At 39.8% G+C, this 18,091-nt stretch overlaps 1 protein-coding gene across 1 annotated transcript in view; it reads left to right on the top strand.

Moving 5' to 3' along the window:
• Positions 1–18,091, top strand: part of LOC105683369 (acetylcholine receptor subunit alpha-like) — a 97,308-nt gene that overhangs the window by 24,666 nt on the left and 54,551 nt on the right. The window contains exons 3-4 of the mRNA XM_048660188.1: positions 5,606–5,650; positions 10,512–10,621. Of these exons, the coding sequence (XP_048516145.1) occupies positions 5,606–5,650; positions 10,512–10,621 (155 nt within the window). The remainder of the gene's footprint in view (positions 1–5,605; positions 5,651–10,511; positions 10,622–18,091) is intronic.

Genomic DNA, 18,091 nt, shown 5'->3' with positions numbered 1-18,091 from the left:
GAATTAAGCCCATCGCTCATTGATCAAACACTATCTCCTTGTCCCTCCCCGTTGCCCCCCTACTTTTGAATCTAGCTCAACCAGTACGTACCCCGCAGGTGGTCGTGCCAATGCACCTTGAAGTGGGTTATCGCGATAATTGCACACCGCCACGGCAAAGCGCACTTATGAGCCTCAAATTCATCCGCTCGGAGTTCCACTTCCGTAATCTGGTGATTACACCGTTGAGGATATTATTATCATAGGTTCACATGGCGTGCATCATGCGTGAGAGTATGAGAGAAGATTTTTTTATTCCTCGCTTTTTCTTCGCGTCGATAATAATCTTGAGGAGGAACGAACGGCGTAGGTTTTGAACGATTGAAATACAGCGGGAAAATGTATTTATAGTTAAATTTACGAGCGTATATAATATCATTGAATATCGCATAGCGCGGGGGAATTTCGAGGGAGAATATTATACGTTATTCGAGGGTTGGAGAAAAGTAACATATTACCCCCAGGATTTTCCCCCAACGTGCTACAATTCATATTTAATTCCTCGAATAATGGAGAAAAGATTTGAGCGAAACATCATTTCCATATTATACTCGAAAGCTCCTACTGTGCTTAAATTTTTCACCGTATCCGAACGAAACTACCCCGTCGTAATGTACCGCGGAGATATTATAATCCTGTATACGTAGACACGTGAATACATTCGTATGTGTTACGCGGGATCAATAATTAGATTAACGAGACGTCGCTGCTGAAGTTCCGTACGGAATAAAGGCGCGAAAACAAAAACGATTTCGTGAAAATTATCCCTACGAGAGAGCCGGAATTTCAGTACGACATAAGTTTATTTTTCAACCGTTTTGAAATCCAACCGTTTATATTATATCTGCTCGGCGACAGCTGCGCGAAATCCGTTCGTTCGTTCGTTCGTTCGCTCGTTCGCTCGTTTGTTCTATCGTCGACAGAAAACTCTGCATTTCCGTAGATATACTTATGTACACGTGTGTGTGTGTGCGGCGCATCTATACGTGACACACACGGGAAGTGGAGAACAACGATTTGCACTCGGTGAGAAACATTGGTCGGCCTCCTGGGCAGCTCGGTCTTTTCGAAAATGCATAAAACTTGTAAAACTGGTGTGTCAGGTGCGCGGACGTGTATAGGATGAACACAACTCGCGATATTTGGATATTCCTCGTATCATTACACAGCTATACATCGGGCATTTCGCTCGAATTGACTCGCTCGAATATCCGATCCGATTCGGTGTCCCTCGAATCGTCGACGGAAAATAAAAAGTCGGTCTTTTTCGAAAGATCAAAATTTTTATACCCACGGGTAATAATGATCCGATACACGGGCCGCTAACTTGGTAAAATTTGAACCGATTTCGAGATCGTGGATTTTGGTTGAAGTAGATTTCACGTGGAATGCACCGTACCCAGGTATTCGTAATTGCGATATCAATATTGACACGGCATGTTTCCTTCCAATGCACGTTGTATGTACGTAACACGAATTGGTTTCCTCATAGTTCGTCGCATCTTGCGAAAAAAGCTTTATAGCGGGGCGTTTATACGGTGGGTGCAATACAGCACGAAGTGATCGATTTATCGATTTCCGCGGTTATAGTGTCATTTTCGCGCGATGCAGTTGTCGTTCCGGTACGAAGATAAAACCGATCGTCATCTCTACAACGTAATGGACCTTTCAGCCGCACGCTCGAAACACCTGGCAGCAATTAAATTCTATAAATCTGAAACCCGCCTAGTTGTACGAAACGTTAAAAAAAAAAAAATCGGCGCACCGCTCACGGATCGTTCGATTGTTTCTATTTTCCGCTAACACCCTAGACATGACCCGATTTTCCTTCTATTTATAGTTAAAATGGAACCGATATCAAACTTTGGACAGCCCCCCCCCCCCGCGAGGCCGAGCCGAGAAGTCAATCACGTATAACTTTAGATGCATCGCAACACCTGTCGATATTTGCGCTTGTGAAAATTCGAGGTATCACTCGAACGACGCGTACCCCATAAACCTGTTAATTTTTAAAGTCGATTCTACTCGATTCGCGATTTACTTATTCCGATGTAGCGATTGTGGCCTGGGACGGGGTCATCAATCTCTTCGTCTGTCTTCATCAGTGGCCGCCGAGAAATTCTCCTTCGTATAAAATCAAGCTCGTAGCCGTATAACAATACCGATGAATCATCTACTTTTTATTAAGCGAACAAAAAACTTTATCTTTCGCAGACCTTCGTATTCCCCATAAATAGAAACGACCTGGCAACCGTGAGACGGACAGAGTGCGAGAATAAGGTGTAATAATACGTTCCATCAGAAGAAACGTTATAGGAGGGGAAATTTCTTCTTATTTTTTTTCTCTTGGAATCTCAGCTAGAATGGAAGTGGCCGAAATATTTTACAAAAATCTCGAATGTATCGAACGATTACGGTAGAAAAAAAAAAAGAACTGCTGACTCAGAATGTTAACAAAATCGTGGATTATATAAAATTCCACAATAAGTGACTCAGACTTTCAAATTTGCCGTGACATCAGCGCTTCTTACGTAGTGAAATTAATTAAATTCTCTTCCCTCTTATCAAGCGCAAGCGCATTTTTAATTTAATTTTTTTTCTCTATTACCTCCGTGTTTTTTTTCTTTTTCCTCTTTTTTTCTCAACCGATAAAACTTTTAGGAATATAGGTATATAATTATGCCGCCGCTCTCTTGTAATATACCGTACGCATTCATTTTTCGTCATTTTTTCTCTACTCCCTTCAACTTTTCCCCTCCCCCCCCCTCCACTTTTTTTTTTATTTTTCATCATTTTTTAATATGAAAATTAGAGGATGTGCTGCTCGTGAAAGATAATTATATGCGGACGTCCATTATGGTCTCTCGACTCGCTTTAATTTTGCAAAAAAATCAAAAAAGGGGGCGAAAAACTGCAGTGAATTTCACGAATAAAATCACCTGAAATCATCGTTTCATGTCTCTCGATAGCTTTGACATTTATTCGATTTCAGAACTGACTCTCGTAAGGATCACCCGAATATACGCATCTGCATAGATACGGATATACAATGTATGCATGCACATCGCGTTGCTCGCGCGACGTTGTTTCTGTATACTTCCGTCCACCCGTATAGACGGAGGGGTTGTTAACTCCAGCCGTGGCAATGCTCATCCTATGAATAATGCATTTTAATTGGATGGATAATCCCTTTAACGTTTGTGTTATTGACTTGATTACATTGATTCACAAAATTGGTATGTACGTAGCAATAAATGTAATTAGCAGCTACGATAGAACGATATAAAAGAGAGCTATAGGGAGAGAGAGGAAGAAAAAAGAAATTCTTTAAGCGGATCGGAAGTTCACGTCTTATTTCAGGGTGTTCCCTCGTCCTACTTTGTCGTTTTATTCATCTATTTAGTTATTTGATTAAAATTTTTTTTTCTTTCTTTCATATTATTGGAAATAAAATTCAATGGATTGGGATACCATTAAAAGTATTGCTATATACGCGAAGCAATAAAGTAGTCGTCTCGCTGATTCTCTTCTCTTTATGCAAATTTAAGAGCTGCAACCAGCGACAGCGGAGTATTTCAGCGTATAGTCGTACGGGATAAAAAGACAGGTATGTAATACATACACATTACGACTACTTATACTTCAATGTAAAAAGTCGTTAGCGGAGAGTGGAATTAAAGGTTTATTGGTTACATCACCCTTATTTCATGCGCATTTACATAACACACCCAATTACATACATGTGTTACCGCCTTCGAGTATTCGTGTAAAACTTTTGATCTTTTGAAATCAACGGTTCCCATGTACGGTTGTTCAGAGTTAGCCAAAAGAGTCATATTTTCCAAAATTAGAAATCAAAAAAATAATTATTTTGGCCGTGTCATTCCCCGTATAAGTATGTACAAATGTACACTATACGCATGGTATCGTACCGCATCTTTCGTCGATCGATGACTCGGTAAAAAAAGAATTTTCAGAATTATTAGATTCTCTTTTTTTCTTTCTCTGCTCGTAGTGTCGCCGCGGCGGTGCAGAAAAGTTTTAACGAACCATCCAGCGCGCATCGCGCGATGTCTCGCGAGGAAAACTTGCGGGAGGGGAACGTTTTAAAGCGAAGAAACATGAAATAAGATTAAAAAAATATGAGGAAAGAAAATGGTCGGAGAACGGAAGATACGAAGAGCTCCGGTGATCCCGTATTTGCCCGGAATCATAGCATTTAACTCGCTTCGAAAGTTCCCGCACGAATTACGGATACTTCGTCTCCCCGTTTCGCGCAAGCTCAAAGTTACGGAGGTACCCAGGAGGTGTGCAAAGTCTGAGCACTTTCGACATTTTTCCCTCCCTTCTTTTTTCATACATGGTGTTCTTTTTTTTTCTTATCTCCGCTCCTTGTTTTAATTATAGCTAGTCTCGTAGGTCAGGCCACGGCTTCCACTCTTCAAAGAAATTATACCTTGTCGTTACCGAACTTTTCTTCCTGAATAAGAATTAACTACCTTGCGTATTATACATATATACCTCGTAGGAACTCGTTAAAACTTGTGTTATACTCGATTCAAATTAGTGAAAAACAAACAAAAACTTTTCATAATTCGACGCGTACGCTTTTTGACCCTGCGCATTATACGACGACGATAGTCAACCTGTAATGAAATGTGGAACCCCCGCATTGAATCTATACATATTTTACATGGCAACGCCGAACGCGACGGATAAGATATACCTTTATATGTACTTCAGACGTCTTCGTAGGACGTGAATTTTTTATCGCAATTTCATTGGATGCGGGAAACGTAGAGATGCACACGTACATTACACATAGCGCGCGTAGTGGAGAAGAAAAGTATAAATTCTGGAGTCCCGGCAACGAATTAGTTCCTATCTTTTAACGGCCCGTGAGCACGCCGCAGCATCATCAGTCACGTTGGTGTCATAAAAGTTAGTCGTTATGGATTATTAAAGTTGCTCGCACGTTCCGGAACTCCAACTCGCGCGCGCGGTCATAACTCGACCCCTGTACTATATATCGGCGAATTTTTCCCCGCCTCTGTACGGTGCAGAGTTTAGTCTGTCCGCTAAACTTCACCGCGAGTCTCTTTTATACGGCTAGGAATCGTCGGTCACGATTCCGTTCGTAATTCGCCTACGGAGCGGGGGGAGAAAAAAAAAAAAACAGCGGATGAAAACAAATAAGCGACCAAAAATTTTCGACAAAGCGAAACGGATAGACCGCCCCGAACCTCCACACCGAGTTGAATACGCGACGGCTCCTAATACGTTTCCCGATATACACCGATCGGTGAATATGTATATGTATATCAGAGCGGGTAATCGTCAAAGAGATCACCTGTATACAGCGGTTGGTTAATGCCCGTGGCAACAGTCGGTAATAGTCCGTAAAGGCTTACAATTAGAGTTATAGGTATACGACGATCTTAGGGGAGCTGGAACATTCGCGAGGAATGGCTTAAGATTCGCGTACAGAAATTCTAAGAAAATCTCTCGCAACCGAATGTCAGACGTAATGATCTTAATGTCCCGTTTTTTTGTTTCTTTGTTTCAGAATCTGAAGAATCAAATCATGACGACGAATCTATGGGTGGAACAGGTGAGTTCGCATCGAGCAGCAATATCGAATCAACGAGGGTTGATTTTTGCGGGAAAATTATCACGACTCTCCGTTTTAGAGGGTAAAATCCGGAAATATCACAGCGTCGAGATGTAGCGACATACGTATTTCAAGCGACGCTAAAAATTCCGCATAGCTACGGAGGATACCTTGTCTTGTATTTTTCGTTGCACACCAGCAGTTGCATGGGTGAAGCAGAAAGCAATTTACCCGACTCCTTAGCGCCGGATCCTATTTTCACACTGTCCGCGTCGCACCGTCAAGAATCGTAGCGGTGTATGTAACCCAACTCTGTTCGCTCTTTTCATTCTCCCTTTGGTAGGGGGGAAGAAAAAAAATGAAAAAGGAATAATTGCCGTTAATTGGGGCGTGGCTCCGGGCAGCCCTGCACCCAGTTTGTCTCGCCATCTTTCCGACTTTTTTCTCATTTGATTTTATTTATTTTATTTCCTCTTTCTTATTTGGCCTTCTCCTTTTATTTCCTCCACTTTTTCGTTCTTTCTTCGGTTCATCCCCTTCCTTGATCCCGTGAGACCGAAGCGCTGAGCAGAGTCGTAGGTGAGGGATGCCATTCGCGTCACAAAACGACGCTCCATCCCTCAACGTCGCGGCTGGGTCTTCGAGCAGACGTGTATAGCGAAATTCGTTTCTTCCTTTCCCAACCTTTTCCTTTCGTGCCTCATTTTCCCTCACCTCATATGTAATACACGATATCTACGTAGGTATCGTACACGATACGTGTACTTACCGAAAAACGCCTTTTTTTTTCGCTATAGTTTTTCGAACGCAAGACGGAGACGCGCGTGCGACGATCGGAGTAACGAAGTGTGTTTCGATATTCAAGCGATGCCTGGGGGGCGAGGAAAAACGGCTTTATATCACCTCGGCACCGACGTCGAGGTATCGCGATTCGATCGACCGTGTTAACGTAGAATAGGAAATTTCCGGGATTCAACGATTTTTCAATCAGGACCGAGCGAGGATCCGTTTGCTCTTAATCTAGGTCTATTTTTGGTGAGCGTCAAACCGTCAATTTGTAGAACTCTTTCTTATTCAAAATTATTTTTCCCTTCGTTTTTTGTATCCCCGAACGCCCCGTAGGTACGGGAAATAATAATTCGTAGTGAATGAGTTGTATACCTATACGTATTCGGTAGCCGCGTTTGTTCGGTTGTAGTTTCGGAACGTATATATATACCGATGAATAATTCACAAAAGTCTACAAGAATGCAGATGAATAATGTATCACTATGCTAACAATAAGTTCGGTGGGTACTGCTGTTTCAACTGCATATACAGCAAAGCGTGCTACACACGTATAGGTGTACCTCGAATTCATCGCGAGAGGCAAAGAGCACGACCGAGAGCGAAACAAATAAAAAATAAAAATACAAATAGAAAATGGAAAATGGAAAATAAAAAATAGGAAAAAAAAAATCGAACGAAACAAGATGACTCTTCTTCTTCGCTTTGCCCTCCAATTGTTTTCTCGTCTTTTTTTGTTTTAATTTTTTTTCCCATTCATCGTGAATAATTTTCATCCAAATCGCTTCGGATTTTTTGATCGACGGTAGGTACCGTTCATGTAGTCGATCCAGAATCGAGAAGAAGAACCACAAAAAGACGTTTGTTGTAACGTAGTGTACAATTTTGATTATTTTCTTTTTCAATTTTTGATTCAATTTCAAGATTCGATTCAACCGTTACAGTTTTCATACGGTACGGGTGTAATTCGACACCCCATGAAAATCGTTTGGGTCCCGGGGTTTTCGTTTCTCGGTATTACGGCAGTGGTCGAAAAATTACGGGGATGTTTACCAGACGCCGCAAGTTAAAAGTTTCGCGTCGTCCCCAGCTGAGCGTTACGTATGACCGTAGTTGATTTCTTTTATTTTCGGTGCCGAAATTAAAGTTTGAATTTATCTGTTTGTCTGGTAAAGAGTGCAGAACGAACTTTTCCATAAAAATGTATACCACCCGGTTAGCTGCAGGTCGCGTATACCGAATGAAAAAATAAAAAAAAAATATTGAAAAAAAAATAAAAAGAGAAAAGTGTATTTCTGCAGCGTAAATAATATAATTCCCATGAGGAAATACGAGAAACTCGTGACTAAGAATCGTAAATCATAAAGCAAACTGCAGCAATTTCACACAGCTAAACTTTTCAAAGAAATGCCGCAGCACGGATTACGTGTATTTTACCACGTATCGCACGGTGCAACGAAATGTGCGAAGAGTGCAATAGCTGCGAGTCTACGAGGTATTCGAACCGCGAAACGTATCGAAGTAAAGAGTCACGTTCATTTTATACTTACACAAAATGACGACATTCATTCAATTCATCGCACCTGTTTTTTTTTCTCTTTTTTTTTTCTTTCTGTTAAGGGTGTGTAATAGGGTGAGTTGAACAAAAAAAATTTTTTTCTATTTTCTTAGCATGGGGCAGAATTTGTACCTTATAAAAAGAGAAAATTTTTCAAATGTGGAAAACATTTTTTACTCGATATTTTGAGGTAACCCACTCGTTTTTTGAATAAATAATCATTCAAGTGGGGTACTTCCAGCATTTTTTTGCTCGAAAATCATAAAAAATATCTGAAGATTGTCGATTGTGATTGTATTTTACTCGTTCACGGTTCAAAATTTTTTTCCTATTATTTTTGTAATTCACGTATAAAATCAAAAAATGACATGCTCTTTTTTTGATTTAAAATTGAAGTTGAGTCGGGGAGCCCGAGCTTTGCTGGAGTCAGCGTAGGCAGCAGCGTAGCGCTTTGTTGTGAGACGTCACCTTGGGGGCTGAGCAGAGGTGACGCCCCACAACAAACCGCGCGCCCGTGGCTACCTGACTCCAGTAAAGCCAGGCTCCCTCGTAGACCGAGAAATTCGAATATTTCGACCCATGCATGGATTGCGACGAATCAGAGTGGGTCTACGACTAAAACCAATCGATATGTCTTAATTTTTCTGCTCCCAACAGCGAATAATTGATGATTACTCGATCGATTGCATGAGTAAATGATGTTAGCTCTCAGATTTGAATTCCTGAGGTCAGAATACATTACAAAAGTGTCATAACTTCCTTTTTGGCCCAAAAATCCAAAAAATCCAACGTATACCGATTGGGATGTGTGGCGATTTTTGGGCCAAAAGTGAAGTAGTTTGAGAAATAGTTGTATTACACTTTTCTTACGTATTTCGACCTCAGGTTTCCGAATCTGAAAGAAAAATTGATCTATCTCTAAAATTGACCGAGTTATCGCCAATTTTCAGCTTTTTGGGGTCAAAAATAAAAAATTGATTTTTTAATTTATCTCAATGTAATTTGAGCTCAGAAATCCGAATCCGGAAGAAAAATTGATCTATCTGCAAAAATGACCGAGTTATCGCCAATTTTTCGCTATTTTTGGCATAAATTCGAGGATATCTCGAAGGGAAAAAATCGTAGCTCAATTTGGACAACGGATTCGTGTTCCTGAGGTCAAAATACGTGAGAAAAGTGCCATACGATCGATTTTAAAAAATAAAAATTTTTGGCCAAAATTTGAGATTTTTCCAAGGGGTACCCCTTACGATTTTTTCAAATTTTGGCCAAAATTTTTTATTTTTTAAAATCGATCGTATGGCACTTTTCTCACGTATTTTGACCTCAGGAACACGAATCCGTTGTCCAAATTGAGCTACGATTTTTTCCCTTCGAGATATCCTCGAATTTATGCCAAAAATAGCGAAAAATTGGCGATAACTCGGTCATTTTTGCAGATAGATCAATTTTTCTTTCGGATTCGGATTCCTGAGCTCAAAATACATCAAGATAGACTAAAAAATCAATTTTTTATTTTTGACCCCAAAAAGATGAAAATTGGCGATAACTCGGTCAATTTTAGAGATAGGTCAATTTTTCTTTCAGATTCGGAATCCTGAGGTCAAAATACGTAAGAAAAGCATATTAAACCCAATTTAAATAATGATTTATTTTTTGCTCAAGAATCGAATTTGTTTTTGGTTCTTCAAGAGTAATCTCACATATAATCAGCTCAGGAATCCAAATTTGAAAGCCAAAATTATCTACTCATGCAATCGATCGAGTAATCATTAGGTGGAAAATTTTTTTTTGCCTTCAGTACTCCACTTGATCAATTATTTATTCAAAAAACGAGTGGGCTACCTCAAAATATCAAGTAATAAATGTTTTCCACATTTGAAAAATTTTCTTTTTCTATAAGGTAAAAATTCTACCCCTATGCTAAGAAAATGAAAAAGAAAAGTTTCTTCCAACCCACCCTAGTGTGTAGATATCCTTTCCACGAATATGATACGCGATAGTTCGTACAACACGACGATAATTACAGAGCGTCAGCGTAAGACACGCCGTTGTAACGTTGGATCGGAAATTTAGATTGTAAAGTAAAACGGAACCCTTTCGAGTGCGACGTTATTTTCTTATTTTCCCCGCTACACGAAGGAATAATACAGGTATACACGTATTCTGCAGCCCTTCAATAAAATCGCACACGATACAAGAACACAATTTTCCAGTCCAATATTTCCCGGTATTGCAATATTATACGTTTTCGCTTCGAGAGTCAAATGTATACCGTATACATTACGCTCACCGTATACATACCTGTGCCCGTTGCAGATGTATACCGGATTTGTCGTATCGCTCGCTAGCATGCGAGATTGTAAAAACTTTCGGTAGAGAATGGGCGCCGACACAAGGGGAAGCCCAATCGAGAGACGAGAAAAGAAAGAAATGTAAAAAAAGAATGGAACACTCGGAAATCTATTCCGTGAGACGACTCACCCCTTATTTCTTTTGCATCTTGTGTGTTTCAAGTCGTGGTACGACTACAAGCTCAGATGGGAACCGAAGGAGTACGGAGGTGTTCACATGCTCCACGTACCTTCGGACCACATATGGCGGCCTGATATAGTTCTCTATAATAAGTAAGTAGATAGAATTCATTTGTAAAACGTTACTACCTCACATACGTTATGTCACGTTACGTAGCGGCACCGCATGCTGCCAAAATAATAATTTCACTCTAACGGACGAATATTCAATCCTTTTTAATACGAGGCTTGCGATATCGAGCAAAAAATGTACATATTGGATAGAAAAAATTGATGGATTGATTTTTCTTCTTTTAATTTTTTTTTTTTTTTTTTCTTATGTCATAGAAAGAAGCCAGGTCTGGCTGTTAAATTAATTTGGAAGATTGATGAGATCTAATAAAAAAAATTTTCATCATCGTCGTATATGGTTCATATTTTCACATCAGTCTTTTTGGAAACTTCGATCAATGGAAGATCGATCGGAAATCGATCGAAATGAAAATTAATATTGGTCCGTTGAGTGGACGTTATTGAAAATTTTTCACAATTCACAACGGGTTTTATTCTCACGTGGATTTTGGAAGATTTTTCAGAGATGCGTTACCTCGTTTAAAAGTTATGTGAGATAAGAGAGAAACAGATAAAACGCAATAAAATTAAATTGAATAAAAAGAAAACGATAAACTTCACGATCGAAGAATTGATCGATTTACAAACACGTATGTGCACAACATTAATGAGACCGTAACTTTTATACGTAACGCGGCTGCGCATATATTATATACATATAAATATGATATACATATACATATATAACATAACATACCGTAGGTGAATAAAAGACACGTTAGTATATAAATAAATATTTACCTGTTAGTTTTATACGATATAAAGTATACAAGCGTAGGGAGGATAGATCATTATCGCATGAGAAATGGGCGCTGCGGCGAGTATTTGCGAATGAAATGACTAGTAAATTAATGTCGATAACAATTAACAATAAAACTCTACTTCTCGCGACGAATGTCTAATGTATCATTTGATACACGTATGTGTACGCACATTAACGAACATGTATGAACAGAAGAGGAAAAATATTGCACACCGAATCTACGCGGATGAAAAAAAGATAGAAAATTTCGAGTGATATATTTCGATCGAACGACGTCTCCGATGTAATTCAGAGTTACCGTGAATACGGTTACAGAAAATTCACGCGGACATGACAATGAAAATGAGAATAAAAAAATGTTGGAAAAATGGATTTTACACCACGAATACCTCACGATGTATTTTCTGTTCAGACCCGATGAATGATTTATTCTTTTTGTCTTCGATTTTTCAGCCCCCGGTATACATAAGTATCTTCGCGTACGCGTATACAGTTCGGATAATAACCACGAGTTTTTTCAAACCATTTTTTTTTTTTCCTTCAGCTTCCGCACAGACGAGTTATACTCGAGAAATGTCTGTATGGTTTTTTTTTCCATTCGGAATATTTGGGAAGAGCGAACGAGTGACTTGCGTTTTTCATTTACAAATGGCTTGTTTCTATGTACGTACGTGGAAATAAGGGTAAAAGGAAAAGATTTACAAATTTATACCACAAGTTGTTGTATCGCGATCGAAATATATACAGGTATATTGTACAGTTTACGTGTACATGTCTATTTTTTCATATGAAAGATCCTATCCGCTATATGGATCAGCTGTCTGTCTCCTCGAATGAGTATTTTTCATCCCAAAGCTCTGGCTACAAATGTCAGTTTCTATCACATCATCTCTACAAGGTTATTCGAGGTACATAACGCACATATGTGCGCCTCACATTCATATAGATGAATTAATTTTTAACCCGAGACAAAGCATAGAATTAGAAACATTCCCACGTTAATTTGAAATTTCAGGCATACGCAACAGCGCACATATATTTCAACCCTCTGTCTGTCGGGTTCGAAGAAAAAAAAAAGAAAAAATTCATCATTCCGTTCGCTTTGTTTTATTTTTTCGGGCGCGAATTCCACATCGACATTTTTACAAGGGGAAAAATAGTCTTGGTAGACGTTTGAGAGAGCGGCGTTATATATCCGATTGCTTTTTGTCTCGAATTTCCCGCACCCTTCCTGCACCAAGTATTTCTATTTCATTACTTTTATTTTCTATCCGTAGCACCGGGGCGGATAGGTACCGCAAGCTTCCGTCACAGCGCTAACCTGATTTTTCTCACCGAACACCGGCATGGGTATTATAATTGAGATTTCCTTCTGATTTTATTTCCTCTTACTTTTTTCTCGTTTTTTTTTTTACGCTATCCGGTTCGTCGTTGTGACATGATTTATTGTACGTACGTGTAACGTGTACTTAATCCTATTCTGAAAAGTTGACTGGTAGTCTCAGATTTTTCTCAAATTTGGGGCCGGAATTCGACATACTTTGTTTTTAGGGATTTTTACGGTATTCTTGGATATTTTGATTTCAGAAATTCGAATTCGAGAGCCCGATTGATCTATTTATGAAATTGATCGAATTGTCGCCAGTCTATCGACCCAAGAAGTGAAATATCAAGGTGTAACGATTCTCTTATTTAGGGGATCGCTAGCCTGGTTGATCGGATTAAGACGATCGACCGATATGTTGTGGGTTAGGATCTTAGGACCAATAAATTTAAATTACTGCTAACGTCTTTTGACCTATAGTCTTTTTATATTAATTCCAGTAAAAATTGCGTTCATATATGCACATAACAAAAGCTTATTAAATCTCTTCGGTCCACTTGTCTAACAATCTTGAAGTGTAAAAATGAGAATATATGACGCTATCACAGATATAATAATAAATTAGCGAACAAACGATTTACGGTGAAAACAAAGCACAAAAATAAATAACGATTATTGTATAAATAAAATGTCGACAATAACGAAATAACAGGCAGTAAAAAAACTTAGCTTTAAGCAAAACATATATGTTAAAATAGATAGATGCAATGATTGTGCATATGACGGAATCAAACGTAGAAAGGACTTATGTGTATAAAATATATATTAGGGCCTAGTATAAAACAGTTTGATGCAAGTTCTGATCTCCCTTAGCTCTCGTGGAAATGTATATTAATTATTCGAAACTTATCTTATATCTCCTGGGTATATATATATATATATTTGACGTGCACGTCGCGACGACCCTGGGAGACACACACCATCTCTAATCTTCCTTTCCTTTCCGCGAATCCTCGGTTCTTATCGAGGAATTCCCGATCGCCCCTCTACCTCACCTCGGCGATCATCGGCGATAACCGATAATTATTCTATCGCCTTCCATTCTACACATGAACTCGGCCTTCTACCTTGTTGGTGCCTAAACAGGCACCCACATTGCCCCGCTTCGTTTTCTGGCTGAGGTGCCCAATCGCCGAATTACAGAAAATGATAATATCTCTTCACACTCGTCCTTACATCTGTTCCTTTCATACATGGCAAGATCATTTGTTCAATATTATAAATCGCCGTAGCTCGTCCATATTACAATTAGCATGTCACACAATTTCATCGTCAAGACTCGTCAAAATTCAAATACTCTTACAAACTAATCTCACACCTACGCACATAGATGCTTGTCATATTTTTTGGAGCTGAAACTTTTTCAGGGCACAAGGACGTCATTTATCGGGCTATTTACGTATTCATTTTCAAATAAATCAGTCATGATGGATGGAATGGTATTTTCTTAGACTTAGTCGGTTATATGTACCTTTTACCTTCTTTGGGTCATCGATATGAGCGATGGTGAAAGCGTTAGCCCCTATGCATTTTATAATTTCAAACGGACCTTCGTACAAATGAAAAAACTTATGGGTGGTTCTGTCCATTGCATTTGATATGTGTGGGACCCTTAGCAACACCAGATCTCCTACTTTTAATGACACATGCGACACCGTGCTTTGTTGGCGACGCCTTGCTTGAAAACTTTTTTCCAGATTCTCATTTGCTAATACCATTTTCATCCCGTGTGTCTTTTCTGTTCCTGGTGGGAAATTAAATAAGTTAAGAATTTCGTGATGAATCGGTTTACCATAATGTAGCTCCAACGGAGGATAGCCAGTACTATGATGCGTCGTTATATTCATTAAAAATTCTAATTGAGGTACGAATTTCGCCCACTTCGTATGTTTTTCGGCACAATATGTACGAAACAGCCGTCCTAACTCACGCATGACACGCTCTGTCGGATTCGACTGTGGATGTCGGATAGACGAAAACGAAACGGCAATACCCTCTCGCTCCAAACTATTTCTCCATTTGGCTGAAGAAAATTGCGTTCCGTTATCAGAAAGGATCCTCTCCGGCTTGCCAAACCTCGGAATAAAATTATCAAATATCTTTTTTAGAACAGCCTGTGTTGTGGCTCGCTTAATCGTATATAGGGCAACCGCCTTCGAAAAAGCGTCAATTAAAACGAATATGTACTGTACTCCGCCAGTTGACTTCGGCAGAGGGCCATAGAAATCTACAGTAACAAGCTGACATGGTTTCGAACCTCGAACGGTGCCATACTCCCCCTCCATCTTATAAGGCAGGTACTTAGTACGCTGACACAGATCGCACGCCAAAGTGTATCTCTTCACATCCCTTGCCATACCATGCCAATAATAAAATTTACGCAAATGCGTTAACAGTTTGTAGCCTCCTGGATGCCCAAGGCGATCGTGCTCCGACATTGTGACAAGGCGTTGCAATGTCTGTGGTATCACTATTCTCCAGTTTTCCCCGCAAGACTCTCGGTGAAACCATATGTTATTGTGCAATTGCCAATTTTCCCCAAACCCGGTTTCCTTGCTGCGCCCCGCTATTTTGACCACCGCGCTGTCTTCGCTCTGCAACGCTTGCAAGTTTTTTAAACTGTCACGCAAAACGGGATCTAGCTCTAGATGACAAGTTATCGCTAACGTTGTGACACTGCAAGCACCGATCTGTGGCAGATTATAAGATAACAAACGCGAAACAATTAGGCGCTCGGGTTCGACATGATTAAAATTTTTATCGGGGTTACGACTAAAAAAATCAGCAATGTAATTGTCTCGACCGTTGCAATGTTTAATTGTGAAGGAGAATTCCTGGAGAAGCAAACTCCATCGAGCGAGTCGAGCTGTTTGAAATGGAGTCTTATTCAAAAAGATTAAGCCCTGATGATCGGTTATTACTTCAAACGGTTGCCCGACCAGGTATATCCGAAATTTTTGCACGGCGTATACTATCGCCAATAACTCCTTTTCAGTCGTAGTATAGTTCGTTTCAGCCGGTATTAGAAATCTACTAACTATTGATATAATCCGATGAAAATTATCGTCGTCTACCTGATACAAAACCCCACAAAGACCTTTGTCTGATGCGTCGGTCTGCAATCGCAACTTCCGATCGGGTAAAATATGATGTAGCGTAACGACCTTTAGGAAATTTTCTTTTAGATGTTGAAATGATGTTGCGTGTTCCTCCGTCCAGTGCCAATCCGTATCGTTTTTTAGAAGTGCCCGAAACGGATATAGATAACTGGCGTAATGCAGAGCAAATTGCCTATAATAATTACAAATGCCGAGAAAACTTTGCAATTGCAATTTATTACTAGGTGCCGCGAAATTTCTGATCACGTCCAGTTTATCGGGGTCCGGACTTACTCCCTCCGAATTTAGAACGAAACCTAAAAATTTTACCGCCGTTTGACAGAATTTGGCTTTTGATAGACGAAGAGTAAAGTTGTGCTCCAGTAGCCTACGGAATATTTGTTCTAAATGAATCAGGTGTTCATCGAAATTTTCTGACGCGACTAAAAGATCGTCCACATAATCGGTAAGAAAGTGGTCGAAATCCTTACGAAGGGCGAGACTGAGCGCTCTGATGAATCCACTACCCGCGGTTTTAACTCCGAACGGAATGCGTCGAAATTGATACAGCGTCGACCCAAACAAAAAAGCTGTGTATTGTCTAGAGTCATCGTCAAGCGGGATCTGCCAATATCCGTGGGTCAAATCAAGGGTCGTGAATATCTGCGCTCCATGATTACGGTGTATTAATTCATTTATCGGGGGTGGCGCCTCGTTGTCCCCTTCGATAGCGTCATTTAATTGCCGCGCATCCAGGCAAAGTCTAATCCTTCCATCCTTCTTTTTTACTATACGTAGTGGATTACAATATTGGCTGTTGGATCGCTCTATTATTCCTGCTTCTAACATTGCTGCAATCTCTTTTTGTACTTCGCCTCGTATGGCTAGTGGTACTGGATACGATTTTTTAATAAATGGCTTCTCGTTTTTCAATTTAATTCTATGTTTATAGTTCAAAACACAACCAGGTTTGTCGGAAAAAACTAACCGATAGCGTCTTATTAGGTTGACGATATCGCGCGCACGCGATGGATTCAGTACCGATAGCTGTCGCGCGACTGTGCGAAGATCCTCCTCGAAGGCGCAGTCTGAATCAGAATCCCTTGCTGCCATTATTTTGTTATTATCCTCACAATTGTTGATTACATTGCCATCGATAATTTGTGAACTTGATCCGAATGACTCACGATTGCTAAAAGGAGTATGCCGGTCAATCTTATCAACTAAATTTACAACACGACGATCATTGTTACTCTTACTTTGTGTAGAAACGGTAACACCTTGTTCGATTTCGTTAATAATATTTTTCATAACATGAGCGCGCTCTTTATCAACATTATTACCCGATTTTTCTACATTCGTCATATTCATATCCACATTCTCCGCATTTTTAGTTTGTTTTTCAATCGCTGAATCATTTATATTTCCTTTCATATTATTTACGCTAATTCCATTAATGTGTCCTATTGCGTCTATATCCTCTCTGTTTCTAACTTGATCTGTACTTTCTGAGTAATCAACATTATGCGAAGGATTTAATGTACCGCTATGAGTATTATTGTCAAACTTTGATATATTTGAAGAATCGATTCTCACGTCCGTATTCTCTATATTTCTAACTAAATTATCAGTAGCTACTACTCCGTACATTTGATGATTGCCTTGACAACTTCTCGCAATGGTAATGTGCATCAAATGGCCCTGCATCTCAGACAGCACCTTCTCGGCGGATCCCCGCCCAAACGATACTGCCCCCCTCCCGTACCAAATTCGATTGATCGCCACCATTTGACGTTCGTAATCGATGACTACTTGATTTTGATTAAACCAGTCATTTCCTAAAATTATCTGTTCCATTAAACCGGGTATGACGAGGAATGGATGAGATACGCTCTGTTCGCCTATAATACTTTCAACCCACACTTGACGTTTTACAGCAGTGGGCCTTTTCCCGATGGCGGTGGTTACAGTGACATTGTGTACTGGTAGTTCATGATATCTGTTCATTTTAGCCAATTCATTGAAAAATGCCTCCGACAAACAGGTAATTTGACTACCAGTGTCAGCCAGCGCGGGAATTGTTTTTCGACCAATTCTAACTTTAATATACGGACACGGTATTCTATTACTATCAATTAATTGTGCCTGCGAACGATCGCCCTCCACATCTTTCTGCAGGTCCTCTATGAAATCAAAAAAAACACGAC

The sequence above is a fragment of the Athalia rosae genome, chromosome 1, assembly GCF_917208135.1.
Source record: "Athalia rosae chromosome 1, iyAthRosa1.1, whole genome shotgun sequence".
Classification (NCBI taxonomy): Eukaryota; Metazoa; Arthropoda; class Insecta; order Hymenoptera; family Athaliidae; genus Athalia; species Athalia rosae.
This window is presented reverse-complemented; position numbering and strand designations above follow the sequence as displayed.